Raw genomic sequence first — 21,213 nt, forward strand, 5'->3', positions numbered from 1 at the left:
AAGTTCACTTAACAAAATATTTGTACCAATATTAAAATCAGGTGGATTAGGAAATAAAGTCCATGTGAGTGCAGAGCATATTCCTTTTTTTTTTTATTTTTTTTTTATTTTTTAAAGATGAATTCCTAATTCTTTTTAGAGAGAAAAAAGGATTATTCGGATTAAATATTTTCTTTGTTAACAAATAAAATAATTCTCCCTCAAACTGTAACGTGAGGTTTACTATAATCTCAATCGATGTCTCAAACTATAAAGTACGATTAGGGATGGAGTCCGAGTCAGGACTTGTAGATAGAGGGGGAGGGGCGACTTTGCTACTAATTGTGTATGGTGGCTTAGCCATTGAGGGTTTTTTTTTTTTTTTTTTTTTTTTTTTTTTTGGGTAAGGACAATTATTTTGTTTGAAATTTTTTGTAGATAGAGGGGGAGGGGCGACTTTGCTACTAATTGTGTATGGTGGCTTAGCCATTGAGGGTTTTTTTTTTTTTTTTTTTTTTTTTTTTTTTGGGTAAGGACAATTATTTTGTTTGAAATTTTTTCAAAGGTTGCGTTGTTTGTTTTGGGTAAAATTGGTTGTTTAGACTTAATTTTTTTTTAGTTTTACTATTGGTAATATTTGTTGTTAGGCTAAGTTTTTTGGGCTTGTATATTTTGTTTTAAATTTATAGATTTTTATGGTCTTTAAAAAGAAGAAAATGCTAGAGCTACAATTTTTTAAATACAAATTACTAATATGGTGAGTGGTTTTTGGTAAGTAAAAAAGTGGTGTAAGTGGTGGCCTAGATGCGAACCAATAAGAATCTGCTACCTCAAGAGTTTGCAAAAATATTGTAGAAAAATTTATGACTATAACATCACTCTCAAAAAAATTAATGATATTATTAAGGGGGAAAAGTGTAATTTTATACAACAAAATTGTTAAAATTAATACCTAGTATATATTCTAATATTTTTTTTGTATAAAAAAAAAAAAAAAAAAAAAATTGGGGGGCATTGCCCCCAAGTCAAAGGCTACTTCCGTCCCTACCTCCGGTTTACTATCAATTAATTGATGTCACTACTATTCAAATAATTTACATCCTAATTTCTTTAAATTCCGTTATTGTCTACAAAGATCTCATACCCTACAAAGATATATGCTATTGCCTACAAAGATCTCATAGCCGCACGTAGTGATTAAGACTTAGGAGTTAGGATTCATACGAACATCTTCTTCCCAAGCTATACAAAAAAATAAGTAGGTTATGATAAATTACAGCTAGGCTTACTCATCTCCTTCACACAAAGTAAATAATAGATTCTCAATGTATTCCAGTGCTTTTGTTTTCTTCAATTGCCTCTAGTGTGCTGAGCATAGCATACAAAATATCAAACTAGGTGGTGAACAAAAAGAAAATTCAAAATACACAAAACCTATAAAACAAACCCATAAAATCAGTAGTAAAACAAAACAACTGATGAGGAAAAAGAGGTGCACCTGTTGGATTGGGCAAGTTGAAAAACGAATAACACCAAATTCAAGAGATTGACATTGAAATATATACTAACTAGTAGCTAACCTATGCTATGCACGAGAAACCTACCTATTTGTAAGGTAGACTAAAATAATTTTATAAAATCTTAAATTGATTAAGAAATTACACTATTACATGATTTGCTCTTGTATGATTTCAATTTGTTTTACAATTTGATGAAGAATTCATTGCTTGAACATGCAATAGCTTACAAAAAATTTATCAAATAGTTTCAAATACTGCAAAAAAAAAAAAAAAAAAAAAAACTCAAAAATTCAGATATTAAAACTTTTGAAAGACCAAAAAATATTAAAAAATCAGATGATTCACTACTTAGAAATTACTGAAATAAAGAAAATATATATGACTAAGCAATAGAGAAATATAAGAGAAAGATAGGTTACATTCAAAAGAATAATTTCAATTATTGCAAGCTTTTTATCTTGTAAAAAATGGCTAAAGAGAGTTTGGTGGTTCATATAAGAAAATTACTTTTAAAAAAATACATGAAAAACCATAAAATAAAAATGTTTTTTAACAAAGTAGAGGAGAAGAAAATAACATAAGAATAACCCATACCTTTACTCAGTTTTAAAAAAATTATTGGGATTTGCATTACTTTTATAGTGTTCATGATTAACCTCGCAAATTTGAAGATAAATTATCAACGTTTGAATTTGAATTTAAGTTGGACTTGTTAGAGAGATAGAGTTTCACTCCTTATTAAGTTTAGACTAAACAAAAATACTTTTATTTAAATACAATGATAATTTTATTGTGCTGAAGTGAAAAATTGTGAGAGTTTCAGAGATTTCGGTTATATATATATATATATATATATATATATATATATATATATATATATATATAACACAGTTGACATAATAATAAACAATTATACTATTTTTAAGTGTATTTCAAATTTAAATTCCAGATCAACTTAAAAAAATAAAAATAAAAAACCTAAACACATGATAAATGTTCATCAATATCAATAAGAGTACTAAAGCTCCGTTAAGTTGAAATATTTTTAATTAGTATAATAAGAGAAACGTTAGATAATTTTTGTATTTCAAATATTTTATCTAATTAGGCATGCAAAATGTGATATCCTAATTTTGCTACATTCCAACTCTCATATGGTATCGTATAAGAGTAATTGTTCATAAATGACAAATACAATAATGATCTCTACCTTCTAAGCATAAAATACACAACTATTCTTTTTAATTTTTTTTTTTAAAAAAATGATAATAATGAGTTTAAGTTCAAGTTGGACTTATTAGAGAGATATAGTTTCACTCCTTGTTAAGTTTAGACTAAACAAAAATAATTTTATTTAAATAAAATAATAATTTTATTTAAATATTGTGTTGACTTGGAAAATTGTGAGAGGTTCAAAGGTTTCGATTTTATATATAATAATAATAATAATTGTGGGGCCCAATAATTTATGGGCCAGGCCCACTTGCTCATGGGGAATCCAAAGGCCCAAGCCGAAGAAGGCTATGGCCCAAGCTCAATAATATAAAGCACAAAATGGCCCAGGGATGCAGCCAAGGACAGCCCAATCCTCGGCAGACCCAAAGTTCCACCGGGAAGAGGGGCAAAAGCGGTATAGGAACAAACTTGAAGGAAAATCTAAAATATCTCGGGAAAGCTGCCCTTACTACCCTTCCCAGATAAGACTCTGCACCTAACAGAACCGGATTCTTCGGCTTTTTCGACCACCCCCAACGATTCTGGGATTAGACTGACGGGACAAATATTAGTCTTGGAAAGGTTGACCCTACACGTGGACGAAGGATAGCGAACGTAGGCTAGTATAAAAGAAAAGGTAAGTAATTTGGAGAAGGGGGCTGGAAATAATGGCCAAAAAGTAGAGCCTCTCATCCCACCTCCAGGAGAAAGACTCCAGGGGTGAAAACACCTTAACGATATATGCACACCACAAAAAACCCACCGCCGGGTAACCGGGGGAAGAACCTAATGCTCCTCGGACTAAGTCCGAGGAGTCCAATCCCTCAGGTTACGATGCTGTAGAGCTTGGATGTTCAGGTTGAACCCTTTTTTACGTGAGTTCGCCTAAAATCAGGTCCGAACCATCACCCCGTGATCAAAGGCAAGCCTTTTAAGCCCACTCTCTACAAATCATATTGTGAGGGATCTTTCATGTGCGAGCCCAACGACATGCCTGGGCCGTTAAATAATCGTGACCCTACAATAATAATAATAATAATAATATAAATATAGATTATTGGCCAAAGGACTAAGTATAAGTGACCATGCAACCATAGATATTTCTAGATTAGGTCCCAATCACGTTTCAAAAGAATCAAAACTATAGTGTTTTTTTTTTTTTTTTTGGTTTGTGACACAATAACTATGGTTTGTTTCTTTCCTTCCGTCAATAAAATTAGGATTTGATTAACGGGTCCTCTTAGGCAATTGTTAATAAATTATTTAAAGAAAATTTTGACACCACTTCTATGGGAAAAAGCCGTTAAACAAATTATTTTTTTCTCATAAAAAGTTTCTAAAATATATTTTTTAAACTATTACCCTTAGGACATCTGTTAACATTTCTCATAAAACTATACAGCTTGGGCAATATGAAAATGTCAAAAAAACATTATTTTGAAAGGGTTTGACTTACTTCTAATACTTTTTTAACTGAAATATCCTTTTATTTTAATGAGAAATTGTCATATCATCCACTAATTAAATAAAATTGTGGAGATTAAAACCCCTACCACTTACCATTGTATATTTAAAATAAAAGGACATGTCCAATTAAAAAGTATTGGAGATAAACCAAATCCATTTTGTTTTTTATACAAGATAAAATTTCTACTCTAGCTTAATCTAAGTATATATGTGTGTGAAGCTCTCTTTTGGAGACTTGAACCCCAGCCCTTGTCCCCCACACACCACAAGCACTTATACTTGTGGAGTGACCACCGCACCAATATATAACAAAATAAATGTGATTAGTGTTACTTAAACAATATATAATGAATAAATGTTTGAATTTTTTTTTTTTTTGTTATTGGTGACATACCAATTTTTAAGATATAAGTAATAAAATTTGTAGTATCTCTAGCATCACTCAACAATAAAATACTGTAAAAATATCATTAATAATGAAAATGGTAAAAAAAAAAAAGAAAAGAAAAAAAAGTGAAACACTTGTCAAACTTGGACAAGACAAAAGCTACTTACATAAACAGTAAAATAGGTGAAAAGGTCATACTGTTTGATGTTTGAGAAAACTTTTTTTTACTTTCTTTTCCTGTGTCAGAATCATTTTCAAATTTCAACGAAGTGGGAGTCCTTTTTTAGTTTTTTTCTCTATGCCAGTGAGAAACTACTTAAGAATTAAGATTACATGACAATTTTAGGAGAAGCCAGGGCACCCCCCTGGCCCCCCTTTGGCTCCGCCCCTGATTAGACTTAAAATACAGGATGATAGGGAAGAGAACTAATTGAAAAAAGAGAGATCATGAAACCACTTTGCTTTAGTTGCTTTCTGAAAGGTCAAGGTTCACTAGATATATAGCTTAATTTAAATTTCTTTAATGTCACGCCAATGTATTATTTATTTATTTTTTTGATGGGAACGCCAATGTATTATTGAGAGTAGTTTACTTGCATAAATGTTAAATTGCTTATTTTGATTCAGAAGTACTATGGAATTAAAAAATGTAGGCATCTTTGACTTTGCATGCAATAGTAAAATGCGTGAACTTTTTTTCTTAATTATTATTTTTGTTGAGAATAAAAAATGCGTGAACTTATTACTTATATGAGGTTTTATTTATTTATTTTTTTGAGAAAGATCTTATATGAGGTTTAGAGGCTTTTTATTTATTTATTTTTTAGAGGAATCTAATAATGGTAACAAAATGACTGGTGAGGTCATTTGAAAAACCAAAAGGTCCAACCATGATACATTCATTTTATATTATTATTATGAAATGATGCATTCATTTTAATAGTTACATGAAAATTTGATATACTTTAGTTTCATGATCAAAGTCAAACAGTGTGATCTTCTCAAAAAAGAAAAGAAACGTAAAGACCAAGATCTCCCTATAGCAGAAGGACATGTCTTTGTTCTATGGGCAAAGATTGCTAAAGACCAAGATCTCCCTATAGCATAAGCTAAACCAGCCTATGAATCTAGCAGTGCATAAAGCAACAACTATGGATTTTATTTTGCAATTTGTGAAGGGTATGTACTCAATGCAATTCAACTACTCTGGAACTCCTCAACCTCTCTCCTCTTTAGGCTTTTGAACCCATCATTGCTAGGACCGGATTGAATTTAAATTCTTTTATTGATTGGAAAGTTAATCATTCTTGTAAGGAAGATAACTTTATTGCTCTTAAGTCATCATTTAACCTTGAGGGTAACGCTCTCATCTCCTCTATCCTTGATTTTTGCCTAGGAATTAGAAACAAGAGAGTCATTGTTTCCTTTTTTTTTCTAGTTTTAGTTGTTTTTGTTTGCAAGGATTGACTTTAAATTCAGATAGTTTTTTGCTAGGTAAAAGACAAGGAAATTGAATCCCAGATCTAGACTACCATTAGGGTGAGATTGTTACTTGGCTTGAAGGTCTTTAGCATGACATTGAGCCAGTTAGTAAGCAACATTTACGTTTGCTTGAAAATTTTGTATTTATCACTTACCTAATCTTGAAAATTCTCGTATTTAACACAGTAAATAGAAGAATTAATCAGGCATGTGTCGTGTTTGTATTATACTAATCAAGTTTTTACATTCGCGAATTGCTATACTAATGCAAGGAGCGTGTGCTTTAAGTTATGCTAGGGTCTCCCTCTCCCACAAACATGTGGACTCCGTACGTGTAGACCATGCTATGTCAAATGCGATCATTGTGATAGGGATATATCACATTCAAGAAATGAAAGAATTGTGCTCATGTCATATTCACTAGGTCAGAGTGGGGACTAGTATTATAAAATTGGGGTTAAGATGGAAAAAAAAACTATAGGATTATATATACAAATAATTAACTCTTTGGATCCCATAAAAAAATTTATTTGGAGGAATATAATCTATACTTTAAGAGAATGAATTCAAACCGGATGGAGCCTTTTACACCCTCCAATGATAGTTTGCCGCATTGTAATTTTACATATAATAGAATAGATACCAGTACCACCAAAGGTGGCATTTTACACACCATCCTATATGAATTTATTCTCATATTTTAAAATGGAGCGTGGTCTAGCTTACCTCTCTTTCTGGTTCACTTTATCGTTGACTTGCTAGTGCTTTAATTTCAAACCTTTGAGTAAGAAATGAGTGGTTTGATGCTTCCTAGGACTAAAGCAGTAAAGGTCCTATCTTTTGGGGTTTAATTTTAGTGATGTCTTATTGTAATTCTGGCCTCAAACTGTAGCAAATAGTGTTCCAATAGGTGTAGATTTTGTCATCTGTTTTAATGTGTTCATTTCCTTTATTCAATTTTCCACACACAATTCTGTTGTAATCTATTGCCAAAGTTCTCAGCTTTTTTCCCCCTCTCCCTTGATCCAGTTGCACTGGTTTTCTATGTAGCATTTCATTTTGCTGAGGGTTTTGTATTCTGGGTTTTGAAATAGACTTCTGTAGGATTTAAGTAGAGGGAACCAGTTCTGGAAAAAATACTTTCTGGATAAACATTATTGTGTTGGGGTTATTAGTAGAAGTAACCAAAAAAGACATTTCAATTAGGGAAGAAAGGGAGAGCATGGCTTTAGATAGAATAGAATGGAGGAAAAGAATTCATGTGATCAACCCAATCTAATTGGCTAAGGATCCCTGACTGACCCCAAATTTTGGGACTAAGGCTTTGGTGTTGTTGTTGCTGTTGGGTATTAGTTCTTGTTAAGTAGATGGTCATGGATCATCAACCCTTGAGCAAATCCTATGGTACCACTACTGGATTGAAATTCAGTAATGAGATTGAGACTGATAGTAAGTTTGCTGATCAAAACAGTGCAAGTTTTGCACTTTCGCCACCCAATGCAATCCCCAGTAACATAACCCCTACTTTGAGTGAGAAGCCAGAGGTAAATTTACACGAGGACTATGATTTTAGTGATGTATTTCTCAAGCACATCAACCAGATACTTTTGGAGGAAGATATGGAAGAGAAGGACCACGTGCATCAGAGGTCTACAGCACTTGAGGCTGCTGAAAAATCATTCTATGAGCTTCTTGGAGAGAAGTATCCACCTTCTTCTGATAATGGTCGGCCCTATGTGGATCAAAACCATGAAATCTCAGATGAATATCATGCTTTAAATCACAGTGACTCTAGTTGTAGCGCTAGCAGTAACAACTTCGTGATTCATGGCTGGGATTATGATTTGGTTCAGTATGAATCCTCAAATAATACTCCTCAGTTTACGTCTGATTCAATTTATAGCTTGTTAGAAGGCACTTGCAATATTCCTGAAGCACTTTTTGACAGTGAGTTCACTTTGCAATTTAAGAGAGGGTTTGATGAAGCGAGGAAGTTTCTTCCAAAAGGAGATAGTCAGAGTAATACGTTTCTTGTCAAAGAGCAGGAGGAGGAAACTAAGAATGTCGTATGTATGGTTGAGAAGGAAGATGGGAATTTGTACTCCCTTGATGGTTTGAGGGCAAAAAGGAACCCTCATTCTGAGGATGTGAATTTAGAAGAGGGGAGGAGTATAAAGTATACTAGAAAGCAGTCAGCAGCTTTTACTGAATCTACTGTGATTCAGCAAATGTTTGATATGACTTTGCTACACTCCAAAGAAGTTGATTCTGTTCCTTGTGAAACTGCGCAGGATGAAAAAAGCAAGAATGTACAGCCAAATGCTCAGTCCAAGGGGTCAAATAGTGTAAGGGCCAATTGGAGGAACACTGGAGGCCAAAGGGGTGTGGTGGATTTGAGAACTCTTTTGACACTTTGTGCAGAAGCTGTTGCAGAAGATGATCAAAGGACAGCCACCAAGCCACTGAAGCAGACCAGACAGCATGCTTCTCCTGTAGGGGATGGAATGCAGAGAATGGCTCACTATTTTGCCAATGGTCTTCAGGCTCGCATTGATGGCTCTGGTACTCAGATTTACAAAGCTCTTATGACTAGGCGAACGTCAGCTGCAGATGTATGGAAAGCTCACCAACTGTATTATACTGCATTTCCATTTTATAAGATTATCAATCTCTTCTCAAGTAAGACAATTATGAATTTAGTTGAGAACGAAACAAGACTCCACATTGTTGATTTTGGTATTCTTTATGGTTTGCGATGGCCTTCCCTCATACAACAGCTCTCAGCAAGGCCTGTTGGAGCTCCTAAGCTTCGGATTACTGGAATTGATTTTGCATTACCAGGTTTCCGACCAGCACAAAGGGTTGAGGAGACAGGGCTCCGCTTGGCACACTGTGCAGAGACCCTCAATGTTCAATTTGAGTTCAATGCAATAGCGCAAAGGTGGGACACCATTCAAATTGAAGATCTCAAACTTGACAATAATGAGGTTCTTGTTGTGAATTGTATGAATAAGCTCAATTACCTACTTGGTGAGACAGTGGTGGTAGAGAGTCCAAGACAGCTTGTCTTGAACCTGATCAGGAAGATGAATCCACATGTTTTCATACAGGGGGTTGAGAATGCAGCCTATGGTGGACCCTTCTTTACTTCAAGATTTCAACAGGCTCTTTTCCACTTCTCTGATTTTTTTGAAATGCTTGATACCTACTTGCCCCTTGAGAGTCAAGAGAGGATGGTTATTGAGAGTGAGTCATGTGGGCGGAAGGCAATGAATGTCATTGCTTGTGAGGGCTCAGAGAGAATTGAGAGGCCGGAGACATACAAACAGTGGCAGCTTCGGCATCTGAGGGCTGGATTTAGGCAGCTGCACTTGAATCAGGAGATGATGAACACAGCTAGGGACTGGCTGAAATCATGCTACCATAAGGATTTTGTTATTGAAGAAGACAGCCAGTGGCTGCTTCAGGGCTGGAAGGGACAGAATATTTATGCACTCTCTTTTTGGAGGCCTGATTGTTAAATGCATTATCATTGTTGTTCAACTAAGGCAACATGGAATACTCCTAGCTAGTGTTCAACTTGCAGCCCTTTGTTGTCTATGATTTTGCCTTGGATTTCTTACACACAAAGCTAAGGTATTTAAGTTTTCTGGTTAAATTTTAAATTTATCTTTGCTAGTGTTATCTTGCCATTAGTGTTTTGTATGATAGATAATCTTAATATTGATTATACCACTGTTTTTGGAAGCAGGTTGATTTTGGGAGTGATCTTTTTACCTCCTGCTCATTATCTTTCTATAAAAGGCCTATTCTTAATTTTACAGATATATGTGCATATGGATGCTTGGATACTTACTGTGTTTCAAGACACAGATATATTCAATTATAAAAGTTGTGTAACAAAGATGGGAAATTTTGTAGGCAATTGATTTTTAATTTACATAGCTATGTATACAAGATAGGACTAGCTAGTTACAATAAATAGTTACTGAACTTTCAAGGCTGCTTCTTTGTGCATAAGCTTTGATTCCATTAGGTTACCAATAATGAATGAAACTAGTCGCGGACCCCACGTTTTGTGCGTGATAATAATTTTAGAGTGGTCTCATTAATATATATTTTTCGATTTGAACTAATTTAATAAATAATAATGTAATTCATAATTATATTTTCATTTATTATAGCGACAATCACAAATGTAATATTTATAATTTCTATCGTACCAAATTAAAAACAATACAATTTTTCTCAAGAATTCAAAAAGTAAGTTAGTGAAAATATTAATTTTTTAATAAAATTTCTTTATAATATTTTTTGTATCATCAAAAAGTATATAAAATTTGGAAATTATTCTTTTAGTTTTATATAAACTTTCTCAAACCCATTTTTTCTACCATACAATCAAAAACACCGAGAAACGTAACTAAAAAAAGTTAATAAAACTCATCAAAACTACAATTTAAAATAAAAAAGAAAGGGAAAAATAAAAGATTGTAACCATTTTTCCTTTTAAAAAAATCAAACAAGTACAATTCCAAAGGGGAAAAAAGTAGAGAATTTTTTTTGAAAAAAGAAGAAGTATTGTATTAATGCTGTCATAATCTAATCTAACTTCTAATCCAGTATGTGAAAAATAAATGGATAAATAAATAATTTTAAACACAAAATTGAATTTGTTTTCTTAAAAATATCAAAGAATACACTAATAAGATAAGGAAGATGAAGAATAACATAAAATATTCGTAAACACTTAAAACAATTACCCAAGCATCTAAGAACATCATATAAAAAATACATAACAATTTACTACTAATTTGTTAAAATAAATATTTTTAAACAGTGAAAGGAAATTGCACAAAGATCATTGTCTTCAACTGAACTAATTATTCTTCATCAGCTTGTCTAAACTATCTTGTAGTTTTCCAAATAAGCTAAAACCTGACAACAACACAAATATAAAATATTATAATATGATTTTTTTTCCAAATTAGATCAACAAAAAATACCATTCATTAAAAGTATTTAGTGTTGGAGATTCTCCTATGGGTAGCTATCAAGTTGTATCTTTTCTACCATCAATAATTAAGCAAGACCTGTGAATACATTTTTAATAGACAGTTTTTTTTTTTTAAATATTTTTTATTCTTCATTGATTTCATTTTTCAGTTATAAGCAATCAAAAGTAGAATTCTAAAAAACACAAACATTCATCAATCTAAGGTAGAAATGCAAGGAAAATAATAATAAAAAAATCCAAAAAAAAAAATGAAAAAAAAAAAAATTGAGAGGGAGCCTTTTTTGTATAGGAAACATATGCATAGAATGGAAGAAATCGAGTGGCAAATTTATAATAAGATGATGAGAATAAGAAGAGCCAAAATAAAGAAGATAGAAGGGCGAAATAATATTTAAATTTAAAACCGCCTAAGAGGAATATATGTAGACAACACTTTTGTGTTGATTTTTCATTGATTTATTATTTAGTTATAACATCTAAATTAAAGTAAATGAATATATAAAGTTAAAACTGCCTAAAATGAATTTGTAAAGCTAAAACCGTCTAAAATGAATTTGTAAAGTCAATATAATTTATAAAATTAATGTTGTAAAAAAATTAAATTTAAAAAATAAATATGAAAAAGACTAATGATGTGGCAAATGAGGTGGCTCAACAGGAGCGTAGCAACAATAATTACTACGCTTCAACTTTTATATATATATATATATATATATATATATATATATATATATATATAGATTAGGCTGCCGAGAGAGAAAGAGATTACAAATTATCTTGTGTTATTGATGTCAATGGGGGTAATGTAAGAATTCGTTGATATCCAGTTGACTATATGCCTTTTAGGCAATTCACCAAACATCTTTCAACGAATTTAGTTCACTACTTTCTTCTTAATTTATAAACTAAGGCTTTTAGTATATACTATTACTCCCTCTCCCACAATAACAGTTCCATTTAATTTTGCAAAATTAAGTCAATTTTTTAAAGTAAAAACAAAATTTCGACGGGCGAAAATAATAAATTGTTAATTTGAATTCTTTCCACATTCCCTTACTATAAGGTTGGATGAAGAAATTATTAATTAGACAAAACTTTAAAAATGATGGAATTTACTAGTGGTAGAATTGAGCTGGTCTTGAGATTAGTTAAACAATATTTTTTTTTTTACTTGAAAATTATTTATTTATCACTTTATCACTTTCCTAGTCTTGAGATTAGTTAGATGTCCTTGAGTTACATAAATATTGAACCAATTTTCAATTCTACTGGTACTTTTCTTTTGGTAAGGTTTTATTCTATATCTTGTCATTTTATAAGTGGAGAATTTATCATTTAAAATATTTATTTAAAAAAAATCCACTAAGAGCTTGTTTGGTATCAGCTTCAGTTTTTAGCTTTTAGTTCTAATGTACAACTTTTTACAATGTTACTTTTTCCCCTTTTTTCTCTCTCTTTTTTTTTTTTTTTTTCAAATTTTTTTAAGATACAACTATACTTTTAGCAAAAAACTAGATAAGATGTTTCCAAATGGAGACTAAAGGTAGAGACCATTGGTGAAGTTTTGACTTTTGATACATCAAGTTGAACTTAAGCCTAGACATGGTCCCAATAAATATCATACAAAGCAAAAAGTATTAAACTCACTGTATGGAAGTTGATAATCACACCGCAAAATTCTCATACCTTGCGTGATAAATTGGAAGAATCAATATAGCACATGTCGTGTCTGTATCTTGTGATTTCCGTCCAATAAATTAGACTTTTTTTTTATATAAATATTTTTTTTTTTGGAGAATCTCCAATAGATTAGATGTAAAGTGCCAAACACAAGTCCTTTGTTTTATTGCCTGGTTAACGGAAGAATCAATTGGGTATTTAAAAATCTATACATATATATTTTTTCTACATAAAGGGGTAATTAAAAATCTTGGATGCCTCGTTTAATGAAAAAGGGCCAAAAAAAGAGTTTACAAGAGAAAATATTAAACATTAGCAAAAAGCATTTGCAATTGTGAATCATGTTGTGTCACATGCGAGCACTGTGAGAAAGGACATAAAACATTCGAGAATCGAAATAATTGTCCTCTTATATATATTCACTAAAAAGAATACGAATTGGGTATCATCGTACTGATGTGAAATCAGATACTTTCTCCTGTTGTTGTCTCCCCACTCTTCCTGTCTGTCTGTCATAGTTCCTATTTCTTCGTTTTTCTTTTTCTTTTGGGTCTATTGGTAGACCCTTCGAACCTTTTATTGTTTACTTTTAGGAGATTGATTTATCTTTTTAAAATTAACCAATATGAAAAGGAATCGAAAGTGTTATGCTTGTTTTGATTAATTTTTCTGATATCAATGGGCATGTTGTGTTGTGTCTCTCATATGGTGGTTGAGTTAGAAGTGGAACAATTTTTTATTTTTTATTTAATAACAATAAGACTGTTGATCATATATATAAAATATTTCCATAAAAAAATTTCATGTATGAAAAAGACTTAAAATGCCATGGGCCATGGCACTTGGGATGGTAGTATAAATCCAAAAGAAAATAAAATAAAAAGGTTTTAGATTCTGAATAATGGTTTTAATCTGTTTTAAATGAACCATGCTTGTTCCATATTTCATTTAGAATTTATTATTTGTATAACAATTGCATGTAACATTCATATAAAAAGGTGAATCTCATAAGGGTGAGACTCGTCTAGATGTGAGAGAAATGTTATATGCAACTGCTTGGCAAAAATATATTTACTTTTTGCTTTTTATCTCCATGCATAATCTAGCTTTCAGTTTTTTTGTGCATAACTTTTGTTTGTCAAACTATTCGAGACTTTCAATTTTCAAATTTGAGTTCAATGCAAAAGCAAAAAAGTGGGACACTATTCAAATTGAAGATCTCAAAATTGACAATAATGAGGTACTTGTCGTGAATTGTATGTTTAAGCTCAAACACCTACTTGAGTAAACTGTAGTGGTAGAGTCCAAGAAATGCTGTCTTGAATCTGATCAGGAAGATGAATCCACATGTTTTCATACAGGGGGTTGTGAATGCAGCCCATGGTGTACCCTTCTTTACTTCAAGATTTCGACAGACTCCTTTCTACTTCTCTACTTTGTTTGAAATGCTTGAGATCGACATGTCCCGTGAGCTGAAGAGGATGCATCTTGAGAATGAGTCATATTGGCCGCAAGTAACGAATGTCACTGCTTGTGAGGGCATAGAGAGGATCGAGAGGCCGGAGACATACAATTTATCTTTGTTAGTGTTGTTTTGTCATTAGTGTTTTGTATAATAGATGATCTTAATATTGATCATATAGCATTTTTTTTTGGAGCAGGTTAATTAATTGGGGAGTGATCTTTTGGCCACCTGGTCATCATCATGCTATGGAAGACCTATTCTTAACTGCAAAGATATATGTGCATATCGATGCTTAGTTATTCCATTGTAAAAGTAATGTGTCAATAAAGATGGGACAATTGGCTTTTGATGTACATACAAGACAGGACTAGCTGTTTACAATACATATAGTAACTGAACTTTCAAGGCTGCTCCTTTGTTTTCTAAATTCTAACATAGGAGGGTGATTGCAGCTCTATCAGTCGTACGTATTTAGGTGGTGCAATGAGACCCTAAGGGACAATGATTAAGATGTGCATAAACGAATGAAAAGTATTATTCAGCTAAAAAAAGAAAAGAAAAAAGAAATGGTGTTAGAGAGTTTGGATTTGAATTAATCAACGATAAATTATGAACAGAGCAATAACATAAAGCTTCATGGAAATATAAACTTTCCTTAGCTTTATACAAATGTTTTTGCGAATACTTAAAAAGGGTACTATATACTATTGAAGTATTTGTAAATGATTAAAACTGGTGGTAGAATTGAACGAATTTTCAATTCTACTCGTAATTTTCTTTTGGCAAGGTTTTATTTTATCTTATCATTGTTATTTTATAAGCTCATTATTAAAATAAAAAATAAAAAACCTAAAAATAGGGACCATTAGAAGTGTTTTTGATATATCAAGTTTGAACTATGTTCTAGACATGGTCCGATGAGTAAACATCGTACAAAGCATAAAGCATTAGATTCACTGTATAAATGTTGACAATCACACCGTAAAATTCTCATTCTAACATGATAAGTGAAAGAATCAGTCAAGCACATGTCATGTCTATATCCTGTTGAGTGGATTACACTCAGAGCACTAGACATAGGTCCTTCATTTATTGCTTAGTTAATGGAAAAATCAAATTTTTTTTTAATTTTTATTATTTTTTTCTACATAAAGTGGTATTAAAAAATATTTGAGAATTAAGAGAGTAAGTAGTATTAATAAAAATTAGCAAAAGCTTTTGGATTCGAGAATTAGAAAATACAAATGCAAGTAGGATGTACTTTAGGGCTCTCCCACAAATGTGTGAAGCCACGTTGTGTCACATGTGAGCATTGTGAAAGGGACATACTTTTTCTTCTTCTAGACATACTTGATTCTACATCCAAGAAGTGTTTTTGATATATCAAGTTTGAACTATGTTCTAGACATGTTCCCAATAAACATCTTACAAAGCAAAAAGCATTAGATTCACTATATAAATGTTGATAATCACACCGTAAAATTCTCATTCTAACATGATAAGTGAAAGAATCAGTCAAGCACGTGTCATGTCTATATCCCGTCGAGTGGATTACACTCAGAGCACCAGACACAAGTCCTTTATTTATTGGTTAGTTAATGGAAAAATCATTTTTTTATTACTATTTTTTTCTACATAATGTGGTATTTAAAAATATTCGTGAATTAAGAGAGTAAAGGTGAGTTTGGTTCAGCTTTTTGAAGTTGGGTTTTTTGAAAAAGTTGAGTTTTCATAAAGTGCATAATGAAAAAGTGTTTTTTTAAAAAGCTGAGTGTCTGGTAAAAACTGTTAAAAATTGCTTTTTGAAAAAGTTGAGTGTTTGGCTAGCACTTATAAAAGTTGCAGTTTGAGGGATAAATTACCAAAAATGACAATGTATATATAAGGGAGTTTATTTCATACTTAAATCAACTACTTCATATACTTACTAAATAATAATAATAATAATATATTATAGGTATTATTTTAATAATGTTCGGGCAATTTTTCTTTTTTAGTGTCATAATTATTTGTTATTACCATTAATGACTTCTTATCAATATTAATTAAATCCAAATAATTTTCATCATCATGAAGCACAAAATGAAAATGTAAAAAGATGATAAAATATACACCAATAATCCAAGTTTAAATTGTACTACATATAAATGTAAAAGATATAAAATACATACCAATAACCCAAGTTTAAAATGTACAACATAAAAATGTAAAAAAGATGATAAAATACATACCAATAACCCAAGTTTAAATTGTACTACATGATATTATAAAATAAAATAAAGACAACTATATATCACCATCACTGTCATCATCACTGTCACTACTCTCACCATCATCATCATCATTGTTATCACTATCATCATTATTGTCAGCATTGTTATAATCACCACCATCATGATCATCACAATAGTTTTTGTAATCCCCATCCATTAATAGTTCCATAAAATGGCCACTCTCATGAGTACCATTATAATTATCCATATTGGTTTAAACTATTCAGTCACTGGTGACTATATTTGGGCTGCATTACAATCAAATAACTCTTTTGAGAGCTAATTGTCATTTCTTTCAATAAACAATCTCAGGAATAGGGATTAAATTTTCTTAATGAATTTATTGGTAACATATTCAGCCTCTTTAGATTGTTTTAAAGCTGATCTTCATCTTAGTCCACCATGCATTGGGGTAATGGTAATGTGATACCCATTAGAATGTGAGATTCATGTAATGTGTTGCACAATCAATCAAAAAAACATGATAATATTCTCAAATTCCTGGAAAACATAATTGAGTGAGAAATGAGAATGAAAACGTTATGTATGACGTAACAAGCTCTGCCATAATCAAGTTAAAGTCAACTAGAAAAATTCTTCTATTCTTCTGTGACAACCAGCATGAAAAATATTTGTATTTCTTCTGAAAATACTTTCTTTCTTTCTCATTCTTTATATTTCTAATAAATTTATTTACACACATGCATTACTGTTTGCAGCACAGGTAACAGGAGAATAAAAAATAAATAGCTAAAATATATAAATTAAAAGAAATAGTGAACACTAAACAAATCCCACATTTTGTGACACCTACACACTCCTAACATTAAGATGTGACACACTAACATAATGGTAAGGCCAATTAAAGACTTCTCTGTAATGTTTAAGCAACAAACATTATCTGTATTTGCATCAAAAGTATTCAATAACATTTCAACATCAGCATGCACAAGTGATAAAATAAACAAAAGACCTATACCCAGCCTTTCCCATTTACCATTTGGAGATGAATGAGAGAGAGTTTGTGCTTGTTACCATAATGGTAAGGCCAATTAAAAGTATAGTACACATCTACTCTGTTTTGTGTTCCTCACAGCTATATGTAAGAAATCAGGTCAATAAAAATGGATAAGATGAAATACCCAACATGAAAAACTACTCTATTGAATTTAAACCCTACTGAAATACCTAACATCTGTATTGCTCCACAGGAACTAAAATACCCAATTCCAATTCCAAAGATGTGAAACCTGAAATGAAAACTAAAATACGCAAATCATGCTAAACTTAAAAAATCAGATCTCAATCCAAAGTGACTTGAAGTCTTGAATAGAGAAAGGGGGGTTGGAACTAAAATACCCAATTCCGATTTTTTATTTTTTCAGATATTGCATAACTTAGAAAGACAGAGCATCCACAAAATAAAAAAAAATTACAAAGCTTGTACCCACAAACTTTTTTCAATACCCGACAAGAGAACAAATAGATCTTTAGCAAGAACAAAGCATGCAAGATCTGAAAATTTTTTTTTGATAGGTAAAAAAAAAAAAAAATTTCAGATCAGTGTTGGTACCTAGTGGTTTTTGGTAGCAGATCGGTGTTGCTTGGTGTTTTGTTGATCAAAACTCTACCTTCAAAATGTATTTCTCAGATCAGATTAGACAAATAATTTTTTTTTTTTAAAAAAAAAAAAAAATAGAGGAATGCCCATTGAAGAAGACGAAGAAAGAAGAAGAAGAGGAAGAAGATTTTCAACGGATGACAAAAGAAAAGAGAGACTTACGCGCAAGGAGAGGCTTGTAGTAGCACGAAGAGGGCAGAGCTGAGAGAAGAGATGAGAGGCATGAGGAAGCTGGCTTTGCGCAAAGCAGAGAGATGAGATGAGAGGAATGAGGAACTGTGCGTGAGACTCTGAAGACATGAGCATCCTTTATTGAAGGGCAATTTGGTAATTGCCCAACTCACCCCAACAGATATATCAAAATGCGCATGGACTTTTGGCAAAATGGACCTGAAGAGCTTCTTTCAAGGATTGCGCGTTCTCTTCACAAGTGTAAAACATAACTTTTTCCAAAAAGTTGCGTTTTATACTAACCAAACGGACATTTGGGCTGGCTTTTTTCAAAACGTGATTTTTGGGCTGAAAAAGTTGAAACAAACGGGCACTAAGTAGTATTAATAAAAATTAGCAAAAGCTTTTGGATTCGAGAATTAGAAAATACAAATGCAAGTAGGATGTACTTTAATTTATGCTAGGCTTTCTCCCACAAACGTGTGAAGCCATGTTGTGTCACATGTGAGCACTGTGATAGGGACATACTTTTTTTTCTTCTAGACATACTTGATTCTACATCCAAGAAATGAAATAGTTGTCCTCATATTCTTAGGTAAAAAGAAAAGAAATACCTTCCCCACCCCCCCCCCACACCAAAAAAAAAAAAAAATCAAGTGTCCTCATACTGATGTGCTATCATTTGATACCTATCTTCATGTCTCTGTTCATGTCTCCCTTCTTCAAACCTTTAATCATATTATTGCTTACTTTTAGGGGATTGATTTATCTTTTTATAATTAACCAATCTGTAGAGAAAAGGAATCAAAAGAATCATGCTCGTTTTGAATAATGTTTTTGATATAAATGGACAATGGGTATACTGTGGTGGGCTTTGTACTTGTACCTGTTTAAGAACTTTTATATGGTTGTTGAGTTAGAAGTGGACTTTTTTTTTAAAAGGGAATTAACAATAAGATTGTTGATCACATATATGAAATAATTTGATAAAAAAAAAATTCATATATGAAATAGGCCTTGGTCCCAAAAAAAAATATAATAATTATAGGGATATTGGGCCCAGGAGCCCATTACCCCTGTACAAACTAGGCCTAAAGCCCGAGCCGAGGATTGAGACTGTCCAAGAAAGGGTAAACATTATGAAGGGAGTCCGTGTTAGCAGATGCTGAGGTCCGTGTTGGCCATAATGGCACAGAAGTATAGGCCGAGGACGAATGTCACCTTGGAAAATCAAAGCCGAGGTCCGAATAGGTGGTATGCCATCTAGAGGGACGTTCTCGGAAATTTTGCAGGCACGGATAAGCATTGCAAAAATGAAGTGTACAGGGAAGTCCTAAAATATCTAGAGAGAAAACTGATATCACCACATTAAAGGCTCTGCAGCTAATTATTGGCTGCATTAATGTGGAGAAGACCCCTGAACAAGGCTATATTGGCTGCCCCAACACGTAAAGGAGCCTAAAGGGGTGTCCGATGGGACAGGCACTCAAGTGGAGACTTGGATGGTCATCAAGTGGAAGGCCAAGATCGTTTAAAGGGAACTATATAATGGAAGGAACTCACCATGGAAAGAGATCGAGAAATCAAAGGGAAAATATTGTAGCAATTAGGAACCAATCTTGTAATCAAACCTAAGAGCAATATATAAGAGTTATGCTCTTCAGATATTGCGGAGGACGTTTTTCTTCAACATAAACCCGTCTATTTTCATCCTTTTGTCATTTCAATCTACCTTAGTATTGGTTTGAATCATTAAAACCCAGTTTTTCCAATCCACTCTCTACAAATTCATTGTTTTGGGCTTTGTCGGCCTAAGTCCACTAACCTTTGGGTTAAGGAACTCGAATCAGGTCCTTACAATAATAATAAAAAGAAAATAAATAAACTTTAATGGGTCATGGGATGGCAGTATAAATAAAAATAAAAAGGTTTTAGATTTTGTAAAGATGATCCTAATTTGTCTTAATTGAATCATGCTTACTCCATAATTCATTTAGAATTTTATTATTTGTATACTAGTTGCATATAAGATTTTCATATAAAGGAGAATCTCACATGAGTGATACCGATCTCAATATTATATTATACACATAATATCACCTACCATTTTAGAGGCCATGGAAGCGATTAACGATGGACGACCTAGTTTGAATATATTTAAGTAGAATAGAAAAAATTACGGTTTAGGTTTTATTTTATTTTTTATGGTGCCACGTCATTTAAAATTTTTTAAATGACTTATGCTTTACCATGATATTGATGCATTTCAACTGAAGATTATTCTTCTTAGATAAAATTTTGGTAAATAATTCATTCATTATCCAACATAGAAACTCCAGCAAAGAAAGATCAATGACCCAAAATTTTACAATATACATTACACCTGAAATGTTGTTTATTTTTGCTTAATTGATTTTGTATGGTGTTTAAGACCAATGTTGGCCTCAAACATGCTTCAAATCCTATTGTGTCGAAGACCAGTATTGGTGTAAACGAAGTTTCTTCTCAAAGAACATGGATATAACTTTGTTACTATTTATGATTGGTAATATCTGTTGACATTGTATTTTTCCTTAGGCAGTGGCAACTCCATGAATTTTTCTCAGGGTGTTCTTGAGTGGGCTTGCTCTGTTACAATTTCTTTTCTTCAGATTCTCTGTTACAATTTTTTTCTTTTTAGATTTTAGTTCAATTTTTTTTTTTTTTTTTAGCTTTTTCTTTTTGCTTGAAAGCAATGTTATGAATTCTGTTTTAGACCCTATTTCGATTTGTTTAGTGGAACGGAATATTTTGGTACTGATTTATTTCAACGTACTGTTTCAGGATGTTTCGAGGTTTCTAAAAAAAATTAAAAATAATATATATTTATATTTTCTTATACAACATAAAATTATTGATCCAAATAAGTAAACCTCAAATAAAACAAATCATTTAG

At 32.0% G+C, this 21,213-nt stretch overlaps 1 protein-coding gene across 1 annotated transcript; it reads left to right on the plus strand.

The window, feature by feature from the left end:
• Window positions 1-6,867: 6,867 nt before the first annotated feature.
• Window positions 6,868-9,964, plus strand: LOC126697524 (scarecrow-like protein 9). Its single transcript, XM_050394552.1, has 2 exons — window positions 6,868-9,687; window positions 9,803-9,964. The coding sequence occupies exon 1, from the start codon at window positions 7,419-7,421 to the stop codon at window positions 9,570-9,572; it is 2,154 nt and encodes a 717-aa protein (XP_050250509.1). The 5' UTR covers window positions 6,868-7,418; the 3' UTR covers window positions 9,573-9,687; window positions 9,803-9,964.
• The last annotated feature ends 11,249 nt before the right edge of the window (window positions 9,965-21,213 follow it).

The sequence above is a fragment of the Quercus robur genome, chromosome 8 (assembly GCF_932294415.1).
Source record: "Quercus robur chromosome 8, dhQueRobu3.1, whole genome shotgun sequence".
Classification (NCBI taxonomy): Eukaryota; Viridiplantae; Streptophyta; class Magnoliopsida; order Fagales; family Fagaceae; genus Quercus; species Quercus robur.